Consider the following 19,373-nt stretch of genomic DNA (forward strand, 5'->3'; position numbering starts at 1 on the left):
ACACACTGTGTAAGGAAGGGATTCATGGGGGGAGTTACAATTTTAATCCAAACAGTCATGCGACATTTCAATCTTATTCTTTGTAAATGCCACGTTCCCTCCTTCTGGATTGGCTCCTTAATACGGTTTAAAGCTAAATATTCTGTGTACACAGCACAGTTTATAATGTTTGCGATGCTCATCTTTAATGACTGAAAGATTACTTACTGTGTTCAGCTCAGGATTTACTCACTAAAGATGTTGTTCATAATTTTTGTTTTGTGATAGAAGCTCTGTCACATGAGTCTAAACAACTTTGACAAAACGTGTAGTTTAAATGGGTGGCAAGCTGGTTCAGTGGTTAGCACTCTTCCTCACAGTGAGATCATCCGCGGTTCAGTTCCACTCATGCCCACTTCCTGTCTGTGTGGCATTTTCGTGTTCTCCTTGTGTCTGCATGGGTTTCCTCCAGAGACTTTGACTTCCTTCCACCATCATGCACACTGGACCTGTGTTCCTTTCTGTTTTTGACCAAGGCAGCATCTCGAGATCTGGAGTTTGTCCCTGTGCATCAGACAGGGTTGGATTGTGTCCTAACTATAATTAGGATTTGCTAAATGTAGAGGGCAGACTTTGTTGTATGTATGTATGTAGGTATAATGACAGTAAAGGTCATTTCCTCCTTCTTCTGAATCTGATTCAAGCAAAACTTTAGCAAACAATGGATTTTAGCTACCAGCAACTAAGTGCAGTAGCGTGTAACAATGATCCTCTGACTTTCTCAGTAAGTCTTTGCTGTACCTCTTTTTTGTAAAAAGGCTTTTACTATGAAGCATATTTAGGAAGATGAGTTATCTGCGATATTTGACTTTGCTACCTGCAGCAACAGAGATGGGCACAATGATACCCGATAGTTGTCACTTGACTTTTCATCATTGATAGGTTACTTTCTGAACATTTCAACTCTGACTCCCAGCTTTGTCTGGCCTGTATTATGTTAGGGGAAACTCTGGTGAGTATGTGTGTTTGTTCACTCATGTAGTGCTCACTCCTTTGTTGCAGATACTGGAAAAAGCTGCAGACATTGTCAAAGCTACTGATGGTGCATCCATGGTGAGTCAAAGAACAGTAGAAGACGTGTGGACATGAATAAATACTGGCACACACTCAGGATGTGTATATAAAAGCACTGCCTTGTGAGAACATTTGTATAAATGCATGCACTGAAGACACTGGTGCTGTGCCAGCATAATTAAGATAACAGACACTGCTCCTTAGCTAGATGACCACACCACCTAAATTGCAGACAGTGTCAGCAGCTAATGCAGGGTTATGTAATGTGTGTAACAGAGGACTCTGGCTTTCCCTACAGCAGAGTATTTCAGTGGAGGGATGGAGCTCATCACTGAAATCACCTGTTCAGGGGATTCTTTACAAATTAAGTCCACATTCTTGGCCACCATGGGACACAGTTATCCATCCCACTGCCTTCATGTGCAAGGCAACAAAGCATGTGCTGAATTGACTTGTGATGCTCAAGCTTTCCTCAGTTTTTCTTCATCTTCCATCCTTGTCAGTACAAAACTGGTATATATTTTGGTGAATTTTTGCTTCACTGTTGCATAAACGTTGGTTACAACACAGTGATGGGCACAGTTGACTTAAAAATTAGATTTGATGAAACATTTAGCTGAAGTCAACTGCAAATCGCTGCTGACTCATTATGTGGCTGATGAGCTGAAATTTTACTATGTTGAAGAAAAATATGGTTTCCACAAAGGTTCAGCATACCAGGCTTGAATGATCAAGTTGTTCCTCAATAATTAAATGAGTAAAATAAATGAACCAGTAGTTTACATTCAACATACAGTTTATGTACTATATATAATGTATTAATAAAATAAGAGATATTAATAAACAAAAATGTGCATGGAAACTAATTGTAATCTAATGCATTTACTCCATGTAATGCTGTGTTTACACATAACGACGACAAGTCATGAATGCAGAGGCATCAGGTGTCCTCAGGAACTGCTGCAGTCTGTTATCACACATTACAATTAATGGCATGTGTTGCTGGCGAATTATTAGGAACCAATACGCACGGTCTAGAATAATGCTCTGCACTGTTGTGCATATTCTTCCATCAGCTGTTGAACAATTCACATCACTCCAGTTTGCTTCTCAAAATCCACAGCAGAAGAACTTTGTGTTTGCATGCTGGGCTCTGTGCCATGGAGTGGCACAGAGACCAGCAGACCCTGCTGCAGGTTTTCTACCTGCTGCTGCAGATGGAAAACCTGCAGAAGTGCGCTGATGAGCATTGGAATGAAACTTTTAGCCGACTTGGCATCACTGTCCTTCTTCAGCATATTGCAGCAATGAAACTGAATTTGGTGCTGCAGGGTTTAATTGTGCGCACTTCAGAGAAGAACACTGTCATGGTGTCTTAAGGATCACCACTAATCAAAATGGCTCAGCACGCTCAGTTGCTACTTCCACGACATGAGGCGAAATGAGGGTGGTGCAAGATAATTGTGGAAGATTTTTTTGACAGCCAAAAACATGCTCCACGAAAATTACCAATATCACACGCCAACGCGTGCTATTAAGAAACCTATTCAGATGCATTAAGTCACATTAAGAATGTCAGAAATGTGCCAAGAATGACGCAAATATGACATTTGTAACATGTGCTGCCTATGTTTAAATGCAGCATTAACTTCCTGCTCCTTCCCTTCAAGGTGATGCTTGTTGCTTCAGCACAATGTGACAGTTGTGCTTGTTAGATTCAGTGTATGAACTCCAGCAGGAACAAACATAGGATTTTAGTGTTTACAAACATTTGTGACCATTATACTATGTTGTTGTTCTTTTTTTTTTTTGTAATGTTAGTGGAACTAAATTTTGTGGAAGCTAATTAGCCCATGAATGGTTTTCAAAGTTAGCTAAAACGCTAATCCGCAAGTAAAAACATTAGCTTTGCTAGTTAGCTGTCAGCTGATTTGACAAACTGTTCCCACCACTGACAACAGATTGTAAGGAAGCTACACAATCTAACTCAGCAGCATAGGATGAATAGTGTGGAGAGACTATTTTAATATGTAATTTGCTCATGTTAGCATAAATACACCATAAGCTTTCACACAGATATGATTGATGTTCTTTGGAAGCCTGTTGTTGACACTTTGGTAGGGTATAATAGTAATAAGTGGAATCTGATTACTTGTACAGTTTCCTGTTTCATCAATCACCAAGCATGTTGGCTATATACCTTTTTATGTGGAATACATAATTTTCCAACAAAATGGCCTTGTGGGGAGTGAAAAGCTTAATTTTACTGTTTTTCCAATTTGCCTCAGTTTCACCATCCAAATATATAAAATATAGGTGTGGCATGTGTCATAAAATTTCTCATTGTTTCTTTTATGCCGACAATTTAGTAATACAGTTCTGAGAAGTGAATTCAAGTTGGTTGAATACAAACTTTAATAGATTGGCACTCCTGCCATCTTGTGGTTCGTTACCATTACTGCTGCTACTCATCTTCATCTCACCGTGTTTTCAGCATTTCCTTATACTGTCTATCTTGACTAATCCTTTCTATCCGTCTCACTTGTCATTTCTCCCAGAGTCGTGGGGGGAAGAAGTTCCACATAGAGCTGAAGGAGATCATGGAGCGAGACCCGCTCTCTCAGCTGTGTGAGAATGAGAAGGATTTGATCTGGACACTACGCTGTGACTGTCAAGAGAATTTCCCTCAGTCACTACCCAAGCTGCTACTCTCCGTCAAGTGGAGCAAACACGAAGATGTGGCTCAGGTTCATAAACAAGCACAAAAATCAGCAGAAAGACTCTGTGTTGTAGATGGTCAGGGTGGGGACCTAAACCTTACTTCGACATTAATCTGATGCTTCAAACCTTTTTTTTTTCTTTCTTTCTTTTTAAGAGTACAAACCATAATTTGATATTCTTCACATGAACTCATGTTTTCTTAGTCAAATAAGAGCCAAATCATCAGCACAAGCTACAACAGGACTGTATACCACAGGACTGTATACCACAGTACACACTGTGTGCTGTTAATGAAATATTTATTTCCGGTTCTGTGTGTGTGTGTGTTTTCTCTTAGTTGCAGGCACTCCTTCAGATCTGGCCCAAGATGAGTCCCAGAGATGCTCTGGAGCTTCTCGACTTCAATTACCCTGATCAGTACGTCAGAGAATACGCTGTGAGGTGCCTACGTGACATGAGGTGAACCTGCCCACACACAAATGAGAAATAACACACACTCACATTGTTCAATTTGGAATACAAGTTAATTTAAGTTTGCCATAACTTTGTATTGCAAGATTCAGCTGAGATTCTATGTCATCCATAGTTGATAAGAATGTCTATTGCAGGAGTGGGCAACGAGGGCCGAGACACTGCATGTTTTCCTTGCAACCAATAACCTCAGCAGGTGGGTTTCTGGTGAGCTTCTCCCCTGAACATAAACACCTGATCATCAATGAAATCACCTGCTGAGGTGATTGGTAGCAAGGAAAACCTGCAGTGTCTCAGCCCTTCATGGCACATGATTGCCCACCCCTGGTCTATTGTCACGTATTTTGAAGAGTGCAAACACTCGCTGTCTTATTCTGTACATTGAGAATGATAAAACAGGTAGTTTAACACTTTTCTGTGTGTGTGTGTCTTTGTCCTCTCTCTCCCCCTCAAAAGTGATGAAGAGCTGTCACAGTATCTGCTGCAGCTGGTTCAGGTGCTGCGCTATGAGCCGTACTACGACTGTGCCCTTACACATTTCTTGCTGGAACGGGCACAAGCAAACCGCAAGATCGGACACTTCCTCTTCTGGCACCTACGGTGTGTAGGTCATCTGTGCATGCACTTGGTTAATGCGAGCATTCCAACTGTGTATTATAACTCCAACATTGAGCCTTTCTCACCAAACCTGTGCCCAGAGTTCCTTCATACAGCATCTTAGCAACTAAGGATTTGAACACCATTTTTATTTCCATTGTTTGATACCAAAGCTGTACACTGAAGTGTGGATCCAGCATTTTTCAACAGGAGCCTACACACATGCGTGAACACACGCACACACAAATACTATACTGTCCTTGCCTCATGCAGCCCGTTACTTCATATTGCAAAGCATCACTAATTATTCAGAAACTACAGAAAAAACACAAACAACCTTGCAGATGTACAGTAGTGTTCAGAATAATAGTAGTGCTATGTGACTAAAAAGATTAATCCAGGTTTTGAGTATATTTCTTATTGTTACATGGGAAACAAGGTACCAGTAGATTCAGTAGATTCTCACAAATCCAATAAGACCAAGCATTCATGATATGCACACTCTTAAGGCTATGAAATTGGGCTACTAGTAAAAAAAAATTAAATAAAAGGGGGTGTTCACAATAATAGTAGCATCTGCTGTTGACGCTACAAACTCGAAATTATGTTCAAATTGCTTTTTTAGCAATCCTGTTAATCACTAAACTAATATTTAGTTGTATAACCACAGTTTTTCATGATTTCTTCACATCTGTGAGGCATGGAGTCAACCAACTTGTGGCACCTTTCAGCTGTTATTCCACTCCAAGACAGCATAACAGCATTCCACAATTCATTCACATTTCTTGGTTTTTCTTCAGAAACAGCTTTTTTGATGTCACCCCACAAGTTCTCAATTGGATTTAGGTCCGGGGATTGGGCAGGCCACTCCAAAACATTAATTTTGTTGGTTTGGAACCAAGATTTTGCTCGTTTACTAGTGTGCTTGGGGTCATTGTCTTGTTGAGACGCCCATTTCAAGGGCATGTCCTCTTCAGCATAAGGCAACATGACCTCTTCAAGTATTTTGACATATCCAAACTGATCCATGATACCTGGTATGCGATATATAGGCCCAACACCATAGTAGGAGAAACATGCCCATATCATGATGCTTGCACCACCATGTTTCACTGTCTTCATTGTGAACTGTGGCTTGAATTCAGAGTTTGGGCGTCATCTCAAACTGTCTGCGGCCCTTAGACCCAAAAAGAACAATTTTACTCTCATCAGTCCACAAAATATTCCTCCATTTCTCTTTAGGCCAGTTGATGTGTTCTTTGGCAAATTGTAACCTCTTCTGCATGTCTTTTATTTAACAGAGGGACTTTGCAGGGGATTCTTGCAAACAAATTAGCTTCACACAGGCGTCTTCTAACTGTCACAGCACTTACAGGTAACTCCAGACTGTCTTTGATCATCCTGGAGCTGATCAATGGGTGAGCCTTTGCCATTCTGGTTATTCTTCTATCCATTTTGATGGTTGTTTTCCGTTTCCTTCCACACGTCTTTTTTGTCCATTTTAAAGCATTGGAGATCATTGTAGATGAACAGCCTATAATTTTTTGCACCTGCATATAAGTTTTCCCCTCTCCAGTCAACTTTTTAATCAAACTACGCTGTTCTTCTGAACAATGTCTTGAACATCCCATTTTCCTCAGGCTTTCAAAGAGAAAAGCATGTTCAACAGGTGCTGGCTTCATCCTTAACTAGGGGACACCTGATTCACACCTGTTTGTTCCACAAAATTGACGAACTCACTGACTGAATGCCACACTACTATTATTGTGAACACCCCCTTTTCTACTTTTTTTTTTTACTAACAGCCCAATTTCATAGCCTTAAGTGTGCATATCATGAATGCTTGGTCTTGTTGGATTTGTGAGAATCTACTGATCTACTGCTACCTTGTTTCCCATGTAACAATAAGAAATATACTCAAAACCTGGATTAATCTTTTTAGTCATAGCACTATTATTGTGAACACTACTGTAGCTCTGTCATAATGATAATACTACATTACAATCCTTTCAACCCTGTACCTGAGCTAAATCAAAGCTTGAGTTAATAAATTTAGATTAATTGCAATGCTTGTAATTAATTAGATAAGTTAATTTCATGACACACACACATATGTATATATTATATTACAACAACGCTACCTCAAGGCACTTCACACGAGCAAGGTCGAAACTTACCAACCCCCCTGAGAAAGTACATGGGTGACGGTGGTAAGGGAAAAACTCCCTCTGGTGATAATGAGGAAGAAACCTCATCTAAAGTATCACAAGGTTTGCAATTAATGAATCTAAACTAATCAAGCACATATATATATATATATATATATATATACACACACACACAGAGTGAGGAAAATAAGTATTTGAACACCCTGCGATTTTGCAAGTTCTCCCACTTAGAAATCATGGAGAGGTCTGAAATTTTCATCTTAGGTGCATGTCCACTGTGAGAGACATAATCTAAAAAAAAAAAAAAAATCCGTAAATCATAATGTATGATTTTTTTATTTATTTATAATTTATTTGTATATGACTGCTGCAAATAAGTATTTCAACACCTGTGAAAACCAATGTTAATATTTGGTACAGTAGCCTTTGTTTGCAATTACAGAGGTCAAACGTTTCCTGTAGTGTTTCACCAGGTTTGCACACACTGCAGCAGGGATTTTGGCCCACTCCTCCATACAGATCTTCTCTAGATCAGCCAGGTTACTGGGCTGTCGCTGAGAAACATGGAGTTTGAGCTCCCTCCAAAGATTTTCTATTGGGTTTACGTCTGGAAACTGGCTAGGCCACTCCAGAACCTTGATATGCTTCTTACGGAGCCACTCCTTGGTTATCCTGGCTGTGTGTTTGGGGTCATTGTCATGTTGGAAGACCCATCCACGACCCATCTTCAGTGCTCTGAGGGAAGGAGGTTGTTCCCCTAAATCTCGCAATACGTGGCCCCGGTCATCCTCTCCTTAATACAGTGCAGTCGTCCTGTCCCATGTGCAGAAAAAAAACCCCAAAGCATGATGCTTCCACCCCCATGCTTCACAGTAGGGACGGTGTTTTTGGGATGGTACTCGACATTCTTCTTCCTCCAAACACGGCGAGTGAAATTAAGACCAAAAAGTTCTATTTTGGTCTTTCTGACCACATAACTTTCTCCCATGACTCCTCTGGATCATCCAAATGGTCATGGGCAAACTTAAGACGTGCCTTGACGTGTGCTGATTTAAGCAGGGGAACCTTCCGTGCCATGCATGATTTTAACCCATGACGTCTTAGTGTATTACCCACAGTAAACTTGGAAACAGTGGTGCCAGCTCTCTTCAGGTCATTGACCAGCTCCTCCCATGCAGTTCTGGGCTGATTCCTCACCTTTCTTAGGATCATTGATACACCACGAGGTGGGATCTTGCATGGAGCCCCAGTCCGAGGGAGATTGACAGTCATGTTTAGCTTCTTCCATTTTCTAATAATTGCTCCAACAGTTGATCTTTTTTCACCAAGCTGCTTGGCAATTGCCTCGTAGCCCTTTCCAGCCTTGTGGAGGTCTACAATTTTGTCTTTGGACAGCTCTTTGGTCTTAGCCATGTTAGTAGTTGGAGTCTTACTGATTGTGTGGGGTGGACAGGTGTCTTTATGCAGCTAACAACCTCAAATAGGTTCTTCTAATTTGGAATAATAAGTGGAGTGGAGGTGGACTTTTTAGAGGCGGACTAACAGGTCTTTGAGGGCCAGAATTTCTGCTGATTGGCAGGTGTTGATATACTTATTTGCAGCAGTAACATGCAAATAAATTATTAAAAAAATCATACACTCTGATTTCCGGATTTTTTTTTTTTTTTTTGTATTATGTCTCTCACAGTGGACATGCACCTAAGATGAAAATTTCAGACCCCTCCATGATTTCTAAGTGGGAGAACTTGTAAAATCGCAGGGTGTTCAAATACTTATTTTTCTCACTGTATATGTGTGTGTGTGTGCGCGTGTGTGTCAGAGACATTCCACATCCATTAAGCAGCAATAAACAGCTGACATGCGGGTTAAAACAGCGTAACAGCCGTTTAACCCGCATGTCAGCTTTTTATTATTATTTTTTTTTAGCTAAAGGATTATTCAACATTAATTCTCTTTTAAAAACTTCCTTATAGAGATAGTTTTATGACATTTGAGAGATTCTACAAGCTTAATACGGATTATATATTGTTCAAATTCAGCCAGAAGTCTGTCTAAATTGGGGGTTAAAACAGCTGCCGTGCGCACATTCTCAAAGTAAAGTACTTTCATTGAAAGCTCCATTGAAAACACAAAGCAAAAGATGAAAAAAAATAACATTCCATTTACCCCAGTGTAAAGATTTCCAAATTAGTCCACAACAAAAACAAGGCCCCACCCAGGTGCACGCGATCACAATTGCAATCTCCAGCCATGGAATGGTCCGCTCATCTTCACAGCTCCACAGCCAAAGATCATTTTCAGGTTCCACTCGGCCAGAGAATAATGTCCAGGTCCACTCACTCTCGGGTTCTGATCGCGCGCGCCTCTTTCAGACTCTGAAAAAGTTAAAAGTTTTTGGGGTGAAGTGTGTCATCTCCTCTGTAAATCCGAGCCGCTGCTTTAAAAAAAAAAGGTCCGAAGCTTCGTTATCGGACATAACCTCATTTGTTTCCGTCTGTCTGTCTGGGATGTTTCTGTTTTGCTCTTAACTACGTCACATGCAGAGAATTGCAGAGTGAGACATTTTCCGGAAATGCACCCGTTTCCTCACTTTGGGAGAGGAATGAAAACATCAGAAGCCACTAACTATGAGCGCATGTGCGCAGGGAGACTTACAGTCATGAGTACTTTAATGTTGTGTTGCTAACACATGCAATATTGTCCTTTAAGCCGAACCTGCATTTTGTGTGTGATGATCTCTAACAGCACAAACTCCAACATTTGAGATATAACAATGACTGTTACTGAAGCAAGTTATTTGGGTATGAAAAGTATTTAACGTGTATTTTACCTGCATGTGTCGCAGATAGGGATGGGTATCGAGAACCGGTTCCTTTCGGGTATCGTTAAGAAATGATTGGATCCACCGACATCAATAAGCTTTTTGCTTAACGATTCTGTTATCGGTCCTTCAGAGTGGCCGTTGTTTTGGGGGGTGTTTGTCAGGAAAATGATCATTTCTCTACATTGATTACGGACCCTGCAGTGGGTCCGTAATCAACTTTTCTGCAGCGCGGCTTTGCTTTGAACCTTGAACCAATCGAAGCAGTGGTTCGCAAATTGAAGCAGTGCTTCGATCTATTGCTTCGTTTATTCTTTTGCTTATTTTTCCCCCGCTAAAACCCTAAAGAGCATACGTCTGAGTATTATTTACCTTTTTTACGTTAAACCGACCTGTTGGGGTCTTCTGAAACAGGTGATAGATGTATTTTATAACTTAAAAACGGGAGCGATGCTAATGCGTTAGCATGTCTGTGGCATTTTCAATGTTAAAAGATAGCATTAAGCAGTTGCGGCTGTCATCACGTTCGGGTGCATTTGTTTTCGAATTGTAATTTTTTTTTTTTTTTTTTTGTTTATATATTAATAATCTAATGAATATTATATACGATATACTTATTATATACAATTTTAGAGAAAGAGACAAAGAACCTGAATAGAAACACAACAGAAAATATAAAGCAACTAACAATGAACATACATAAATAAATAAATACATACATACATACAGAAATAAATGTTTCCTGTGAACACCTAGTGACTCTTACACCTCAATTTCATCCCTGACTTATTTAAGTTTAATTTGTTTCGGTCAAACCATATTTTCAATGTGTTAATTTCTTCAGTGATTTCCTCCAGAACTATCTGCCAAACTAGAAAACTGCTGCATCCTAGTAAGAGCAGAATACTACTGAAATGAATTTGAATAAGGAAAGTTGTTTGTTTGTTTTTTTTCTCACCTAAATGGATGCTGCACTCACTCCAGTTTATCATCTGGAATAGTCCCAGATTGCATTTCAGAGCTTCTAGAATTCAAATATTTTTGTGCAGGTGGTGTAGGGGGGTAATTTTGGGTTTCAGCTTTTTTTGTTTTTCACCACTTTCATCCCTGATTATGTGAAATCGTGAGTCACTTTTGTGTGGATTAAAGTTACTAACTGGGACTCCTGTCTTGTTGCGAGAAAGAAACGAGAATCGTCCTCTGTTCTGTTCACACAGCTCCAAACATTGCGCGGCTCTCTGCCGAGTCAAGTTAGAACGATAGAATCCAGTCGGAATTAATAACTTCAAAGCGAAACGCCGTTTTGTTTATTTTTATTTATGTCCAGAGATCAAGGATACAGTGACCAATTTCATATTTATTTACAATTTGTTCATGTAAATGGGGAATCTTCTTCACAGACTAAAGTTAATTATGGAGTTCCACAAGGTTCTGTGCTAGGACCAATTTTATTCACTTTATACATGCTTCCCTTAGGCAGTATTATTAGACGGTATTGCTTAAATTTTCATTGTTACGCAGATGATACCCAGCTTTATCTATCCATGAAGCCAGAGGACACACACCAATTAGCTAAACTGCAGGATTGTCTTACAGACATAAAGACATGGATGACCTCTAATTTCCTGCTTTTAAACTCAGATAAAACTGAAGTTATTGTACTTGGCCCCACAAATCTTAGAAACATGGTGTCTAACCAGATCCTTACTCTGGATGGCATTACCCTGACCTCTAGTAATACTGTGAGAAATCTTGGAGTCATTTTTGATCAGGATATGTCATTCAAAGCGCATATTAAACAAATATGTAGGACTGCTTTTTTGCATTTACGCAATATCTCTAAAATCAGAAAGGTCTTATCTGAGAGTGATGCTGAAAAACTAATTCATGCATTTTTCCTCTAGGCTGGACTATTGTAATTCATTATTATCAGGTTGTCCTAAAAGTTCCCTAAAAAGCCTTCAGTTAATTCAAAATGCTGCAGCTAGAGTACTGACGGGGACTAGAAGGAGAGAGCATATCTCACCCATATTGGCCTCTCTTCATTGGCTTCCTGTTAATTCTAGAATAGAATTTAAAATTCTTCTTCTTACTTATAAGGTTTTGAATAATCAGGTCCCATCTTATCTTAGGGACCTCGTAGTACCATATCACCCTAATAGAGCGCTTCGCTCTCAGACTGCAGGCTTACTTGTAGTTCCTAGGGTTTGTAAGAGTAGAATGGGAGGCAGAGCCTTCAGCTTTCAGGCTCCTCTCCTGTGGAACCAGCTCCCAATTCAGATCAGGGAGACAGACACCCTCTCTACTTTTAAGATTAGGCTTAAAACTTTCCTTTTTGCTAAAGCTTATAGTTAGGGCTGGATCAGGTGACCCTGAACCATCCCTTAGTTATGCTGCTATAGACGTAGACTGCTGGGGGGTTCCCATGATGCACTGTTTCTTTCTCTTTTTGCTCTGTATGCACCACTCGGCATTTAATCATTAGTGATCGATCTCTGCTCCCCTCCACAGCATGTCTTTTTCCTGGTTCTCTCCCTCAGCCCCAACCAGTCCCAGCAGAAGACTGCCCCTCTCTGAGCCTGGTTCTGCTGGAGGTTTCTTCCTGTTAAAAGGGAGTTTTTCCTTCCCACTGTAGCCAAGTGCTTGCTCACAGGGGGTCGTTTTGACCGTTGGCGTTTTACATAATTATTGTATGGCCTTGCCTTACAATATAAAGCGCCTTGGGGCAACTGTTTGTTATGATTTGGCGCTATATAAAAAAATTGATTGATTGATTGATACTTTAAGACTCAATGAAATACATAGAAAACCTGTAAAGCCTACTTTTAGTACAAAATTCACAAGGTATCTAAGGAAATTGATAAGGAATCGGATCGATAAGCAGAATCGATAATGGCATCGATATTGATAAAATCTTATCAATACCCATCCCTAGTCGCAGAGCAGCAGGAAACATTACTGAAACATTACTCTTTTATTACTCACATAGAACATGCGCTGATGGCATTACTTTCATTGGCACACTTATTAAAAAAAAACTGCACAGAATGTGCCCAAAGGCACAGACAACCCAGTATCACAGACCGAACGGTCCACCTTATGTCACTGCGCATGCGTCATTAGCCATGGTTCACAGATTATCAACTCGTTTCTGCTTCAAACTGCACTCCAGTCATCATCTGTCTCAGCGACAGATATCTGAAGCTTTTGTACAACAATCATTTACACATAAATTCAGCATTATTTCATTATAAAAGAGAGAAAGCGATCAGAGCACCGCGGCTAATGCTGGGTTTACACATAATGACGACAAGTCACGAATGCCACGAAGTACACATTCTTGGCCGCTGATCATGAATGTGATGATTCGGGGCAGAGGCGTCAGGTGTCCTCAGGAACTGCTGCAACCTGTTACCACACGTTACGATTAATGGCACGTGTTGCTGGAGAATTATCAGGAACCATTACGCACGGTCAAGAATAATGTTGCACACTATTGTGCGTAACAGCGCATCGTTAAGTTCTATCACGTTGTGAACGAGGTGAATTGTCTCCACACACACCCATATTCATCCAACCGAATTCAGATCGGTAAAGTTTTTCAGAAGAACTTTGTGACTGCATGCGTATTTGGGCTCTGTGCCATGGAGTGGTGCAGAGAGGAGGAGGAGGACAGAGCCAGGTGTGTGGCTTCATGCGGCTCTCGTCTTGCGCATTTTCCCAAACATCAGGCACATGCAGCAGGTGGAACACCTGCAGGAGCGCGCTGAAGAGCACTGAAATGAGACTTTTAGCTGACTTGGTATCAGCAATCAAACTGAATGCGGTGCAGCAGGGTTTAATTGTGCGCGCGCTTCTTCCTCTGCCGGACTGGAGGAGGTGCAGAGATAGATGTCTGGCTGCATGTGAGTCTCCTCTCGCTCATCTGGTTCCTCTGGCTCAGACTCGTTCTCATGCTCATCGGTTACAACAGCAGGTGGAACACTTGCAGGAGCGTCCTGAGGAGCTTCAGCAGGAACTGTGGAACGACATTTGGAACCAAGTTTAATTGTGCATACGTGACAGAAAACTGATTTGTCGTGGCGCGCAGTGAAATGTGACGCCGCGTTACAAGTCGTGTCAAAACTTGACAGTTTCCGTATCACTTTGTAATAACGTGTGACAGTTTGGGCTCCAAGAACCATCACAGGAACAACTACAAACGTTGTCACATTCTATTAAGGATCACTACTCATCAAGATGGATCAATACACCCAGTTGCGACCTCCACGATGTGAGACGAAATGAGGGTGGTGTGTGACATTCGTGGAAGTTTTTTTTTTTTTTTTTTGACAGGCAAAAACATGCTCCACGAATATCAAGAATATCACGCACCAACACGCACTATTAAGAAACCTATTCAGATGCGTTAAGTCACATTAAGAATGTCAGGAATGTGTCACGAATGACAGAAAAATGACATTCATAATGCTTCCTGGTTATGTGTAAACGCACCTTAAACAAGCTGCTAGCTGATGCGTTCACTGCGCATCTGTCATTTCAGAGCGTCATGGAATTTCACTGAGTTTCTGCTTATAAAGGTGTTGTTTCTGCTTAAAACTGACTTTAGAATGATTTAAGAGGTTTTACCTTATCTGATGGTTAATAATCCCATTAATCCATTTGATTGCTTTGGGTGAAGAGTCTCCGTCTCAGAACCCTATAGAAGCCAAATTTTCATACAGTAAACCCCAAGGATTTATTGGGACATACATAAAATTACATAATTGATACTTCACACAAAACATAAATATCGCACACAGAAATGATGAGGAAGCCTGTATCCATATTTTATGACCAGTTTTGATCTGTCATTTCCTTTGGGATCTGCAGGTAGCCTGTGTATTTTGTACCTTTTCTCTGACGTGCAACTCATGTCATACTTATATATGGAAGATGTTTTCAGGATAGTCGTTTGAGAGATTCACTTTAGCCAAGCATTTATAATTTGTAACTAATGTTTGTGTTATTTCTGTGAACATTTGTCACTACTCTCAGTATGTAGGTACACTTACTCTGGCTTCTCTCTCCTGCCCTCTATAGGTCAGAGATCCACATGCCAGCTGTTTCTGTCCAATTTGCCCTTATCCTTGAGGCCTACTGTCGAAGCAACATCCCTCATATTGAGGTTTTAAAGAAACAGGTACTCATCTGTCTCATTCTGACTTTTTTGACATGCTTAGAACATCCTACTCACATAAGAGCTGTGTGTAAAACCGAACTGTACTACATTTGGCAGTAAACAACTGATTTTTCAGCAGCTTTGCTACTTGCCGTTTTCACACGTCGTAACCAATGAGTTATAAAGAGTCTGTTTTTGCATCAAGCGAAGAAGTCGCTTGGATTAGCGGCAACATGCCTTAAAATCAACAAGTGTTGAACTTTAATTGTCTCTGCAGTGACATTCAAGTCTCTGGGAGCTTGGCCTCTGAAGAGCCTTTCACACCGAGCGCGGAAATACAGTGCACATCACTCTAAAACCCATTATTTTCAATGAGGAGTGTTGCGCAACGCGCAAAACAGAGCTTGGGCAACGCACCCACGGGAGCGCGCACCGCCGCTTGATGTCAAAATCACCATGGTCATATTTCAATTCAATTCAGCTTTCACTGCTGTGATGTAGCGTCACATATCCAATAGAAATGAGGCATCAGGCCAAAACATGGAAGACAGCGGCGTGCAGGAATGTGTGTCAGAGGAGCATCAGAACTGCTACAGTGGTTTTCTAAAGAAAATCCTTAAAAAAAAAAAAAAAATTAAAATTACCTCAAGATTTTGTGATTGCTGTACATTTTGAAGTAAAAAAAAAAAAATGTCTCTTACATTAGAAAACTTAGATAGTTTTATGTTTAAAAATAAAAATATTTATAAATCGTTCATCTGAAAATTAATATCATAACCCAGTGGTGTTCAGATTATTCCAGAAAGGGCTGAAAGGGTGCAGGTTTTCTTTGCAGCCTCTGACATCCCACCTGCTCAAAGTGATGTTCTCTGGTGAAATCACCTGCTGAAGTCAGTGGCTGCAAAGAAAACCTGCACCCTCTCGACCCTTTCTGGAATACTTTAGACACCACTGCTAACCTATCTGTTGTTGTTCTTGTTTCAGATGCGATGATTTCTTGATCAACATGATAATGAACCTTGGACATTTATTTTTAGACAGAATAGCATGAAAAGTAATGTGTATATTTTTAAGTCTGGGAGACTAATTCATTCATATCTGCATTTCAACCAGGAAAAAAAGACATTGTCAATAAATATTTGTTATAAACACAAAAGGAGATGTAACAATGATAGCAGTGTGTCTGTTAAAGATTAATGTATATTTTTGTACAGTCATATTTCATTTACTCTTGATGGCTGTTTGTCAGCACATGTAGTCATGTGACAAACCTCATATCATTTTTTTAATTTAGTCATTTCAATATTTAATGTTGTAATCAGGACAGAGTAACGACTAAAATATGAATTTCACTATTGTAGTGATTGTGAATGCTTTGAAATTTTGTGCAATAGGGGCGGGGCTTCTACCTGTGAAAGTTTCTTTTTGTCTGAACTTTGACTTCATGAACATTTTTAATGATTAATTCATTTAATGTTAAAATATTAAATGAAACAGCTTTTTCAAATAATAAAATAGTGGCTCTTTAAAGAGCCTTTGTTTAATTTAAAATTCTAACAGCAGGTGTGGGTTTGCAGAGGCAACAGGTGAGCTGGACTTAACCAAATGAAGGTCTACTCCGCAGCTTCAACCTTTTGGTGGACTTTTTGGAGACACTTTCCTCACATTTTGAAGAGCAGAGATGTTCTGTTCTTCCTTCTGGCCTTCAGTTTTTGGTGTTCAGCTTCATCACTGGAGGTCCTGAGGTGCATCTGTATTTGCAAGGTCCTCTGCACAACAAATGTTGAAATGTTCCTGATGTGGGACAAGGGAAGAAATGTATTTCTTAAAATATGAAGTGCTATTTTCATTAAGGTCTGATTACGACATTAGTTTAAAAAATTAAATAAAAACAAAATTGGTTATTTAAACTTGAGACTGTTCTTGTAGTCAGAGCAGTAACAAATAAAATAACTATCTTGTAGATTCATTTTGTAAAAAAAATAAATTAAATGATCAAGCAATTTACGAATATAAAACACGTGCTACAGCTCCACCCAGTGTCACTCTGAACAGTAGCTGAAAAAAATGCCTCAAGGGCCTTTCAGATCAGATTGTCAGTGTAGTGTGTTTGCCTTTATGAATATAGAATTTGGGTTTGTTCACCGAGTGCAACAAATTGTGGGCATGAACATACAAATGGGTGATGTTTGCACGTGCAACACGTTTTATCAAGGTCAAAAAGGACATTTAATAGGTGTTGATAGCATCTCTGTTTTGCACATTTGAAACATTGGTGTCAGCTTATATCGCATGACAGGCCGCCACCGTCTCATACACAGAATAAAAAATAAAAATTTGTTGTAAACATCTGGCATAATTACTCAGCTGTTTACGCTGTGCTTGTCTCACATGCAGTAACAGTTGGATGCTGTGTTCAGCCAGTGGAATGCAGAAACTTTGTACAGGTTTTTTTTTTTTTCTTTTTTTCTTAAATGTGTCCTAAACGGTATTTTGCACTTTAATATGGAAGTCAACATCTATTTTCTGTATAAAGATATTGTAGCTCAATGGCATCCTGTTCGCTGAAGGAACCAGCACTCCCTCTCTGGCTGTACATGTACTTTTTTGCCTGAGATTTCAATGGGTGTATGTGTGGTGCATGTGAGTCCTGCCCTTTAAAACATTTGGCATTTAGTTGCAGATGGCAGCAACTTCACAGAAATGTGTCCAAAAATGACATTTAGAGGGTAAAAATGCTTCTTGAGTAAGAAAGTGATTGGACTAAGATCCTTATATGTCTGGCTTTTCTTACTTAGAGTGCAGTTAGAACTGTTAAAAGATGCAGCTCCATGCAGTGGAGGGAAGGTTATGGAGGAGTGGCAGAGAAGAACTTTGTTTACATCCTGAAAATGGAGCCGTGCAACATTTACTGGCAGAAAAGGAAAAAAATTATGGCACTTTTTACAATTTGTTTTGTGGAAAAGTGAGCATCTGTATCTCGTGTTAATATTATGTCATGCAGGTGTGAAATAATGTTTCCAAAGACTTGTGATTACCTAAACATAACAAAAGGAAGGTTCTCTAAAACATGCCTATGGCATATTGCTTCCCTAAACACTGCTGTTTTTCCCACATCTTGCCGTATATTGTAACAATGTGATGTATATGAAATTATATTGCAGTGCTCTGTAACCACACTATTTCTGAAAATATTATCTGGTGTTTTCTACGTTTTCTATCATAGTTTGTATTTTGCATTTAGGTGGAAGCTCTGAATAAGCTAAAGTCCAATCAATGATCTAATTAAACTGGGACAAAGCAAGAATGCTCGTAGTAAGGCCGAGAAGGCGATGCTGAACAAAGAGGCTATGATGACCTATTTGAGGCAAAGCGTCATCAATGAGACACTGTCAGACTTGCATTCTCCTCTCAACCCCAATGTCCTGCTGTCTAGTATCAAGTGAGTCAGCTATGTTCATATGAAGCTTTACTACATCACCACTTTGACTGTGTATTGGATGCGTATGTAGAGTCACAGACATGTTAACATTTCCGTTGTCTAAAAACTTTCAAACTCAATTTTTCTGCTAGAATATCTACTTTATTGCTGTATGATATGAAGTTATAGTTGCAGTCCAGATTTTTCAGTTTTTCTTCAAAATGTTAGTGGATCACCAGTTTGCATACACAAAGATGAATACCTCTAAACAACACGGAAGGTACCAGGAATGGATAGAATTACTTGTAAAATCTTTTAAATGGCTAATTGGCATAATTTAGGGTTAACTGGTTGTATTAAGAGCCTACCTTCAAAAATTGCACTTTATTCTGTGTAAAAGCAGGGAGAGAAGTTTCTAAATTAAACCATTAGTTGGTATAAGGTTTTGGATTTCTGCAAGTCATCTTCCTCCTTAGGAGTCACCATGGGGAAAAAAAGATGTGGTCCTACAAGCAACTGAACACTGCATTATGCAAAAAAAAAAAATCATCACAGGCAGGTGTTTTTTGTCATTGCTCCCACATGAATCTAATTAATACAATGACGTTTTAGGGCAACATTGTTTTGTTTTGTTTTACACTTCCAGAATAGTCAGAATATTGTGAGAAAAAACATGTACCAGCCATCTCCTCCTCCATGAAAGAGGCGAACAGGTGAAGTCCGTGTGGTTCCTCCTGCGGAATAAACATATTTTCTTGCATATTCTTTTCAAAATTCTGATACTAATGATAATGTGCTGCATATGGGCCAAAAGATAAAGTACGTCGGTAGGTGGTGGTGTAATGGTTTGCACTTTAACCTGTGATGCCAGCGATCCGGGTTCAAATCTCGATTGCAGTTATGCTCCCAACTGGCACTTTCAACAGGAGTGCTGGGAAGGAGTGAGAGACATGTTCCGTG

At 39.8% G+C, this 19,373-nt stretch overlaps 1 protein-coding gene across 1 annotated transcript in view; it reads left to right on the plus strand.

Annotated features, from left to right (window-relative positions):
* The window catches only part of pik3cb (phosphatidylinositol-4,5-bisphosphate 3-kinase, catalytic subunit beta), a 146,576-nt gene that overhangs the window by 112,146 nt on the left and 15,057 nt on the right, over positions 1-19,373 (plus strand). Inside the window, 7 exon segments of the mRNA XM_034167844.1 lie at positions 1,042-1,092; positions 3,612-3,800; positions 4,112-4,233; positions 4,702-4,845; positions 14,914-15,013; positions 18,237-18,263; positions 18,265-18,434. Of these exon segments, the coding sequence (XP_034023735.1) occupies positions 1,042-1,092; positions 3,612-3,800; positions 4,112-4,233; positions 4,702-4,845; positions 14,914-15,013; positions 18,237-18,263; positions 18,265-18,434 (803 nt within the window).

The sequence above is a fragment of the Thalassophryne amazonica genome, chromosome 4 (genome assembly GCF_902500255.1).
Source record: "Thalassophryne amazonica chromosome 4, fThaAma1.1, whole genome shotgun sequence".
In the NCBI taxonomy this organism is placed as follows: domain Eukaryota; kingdom Metazoa; phylum Chordata; class Actinopteri; order Batrachoidiformes; family Batrachoididae; genus Thalassophryne; species Thalassophryne amazonica.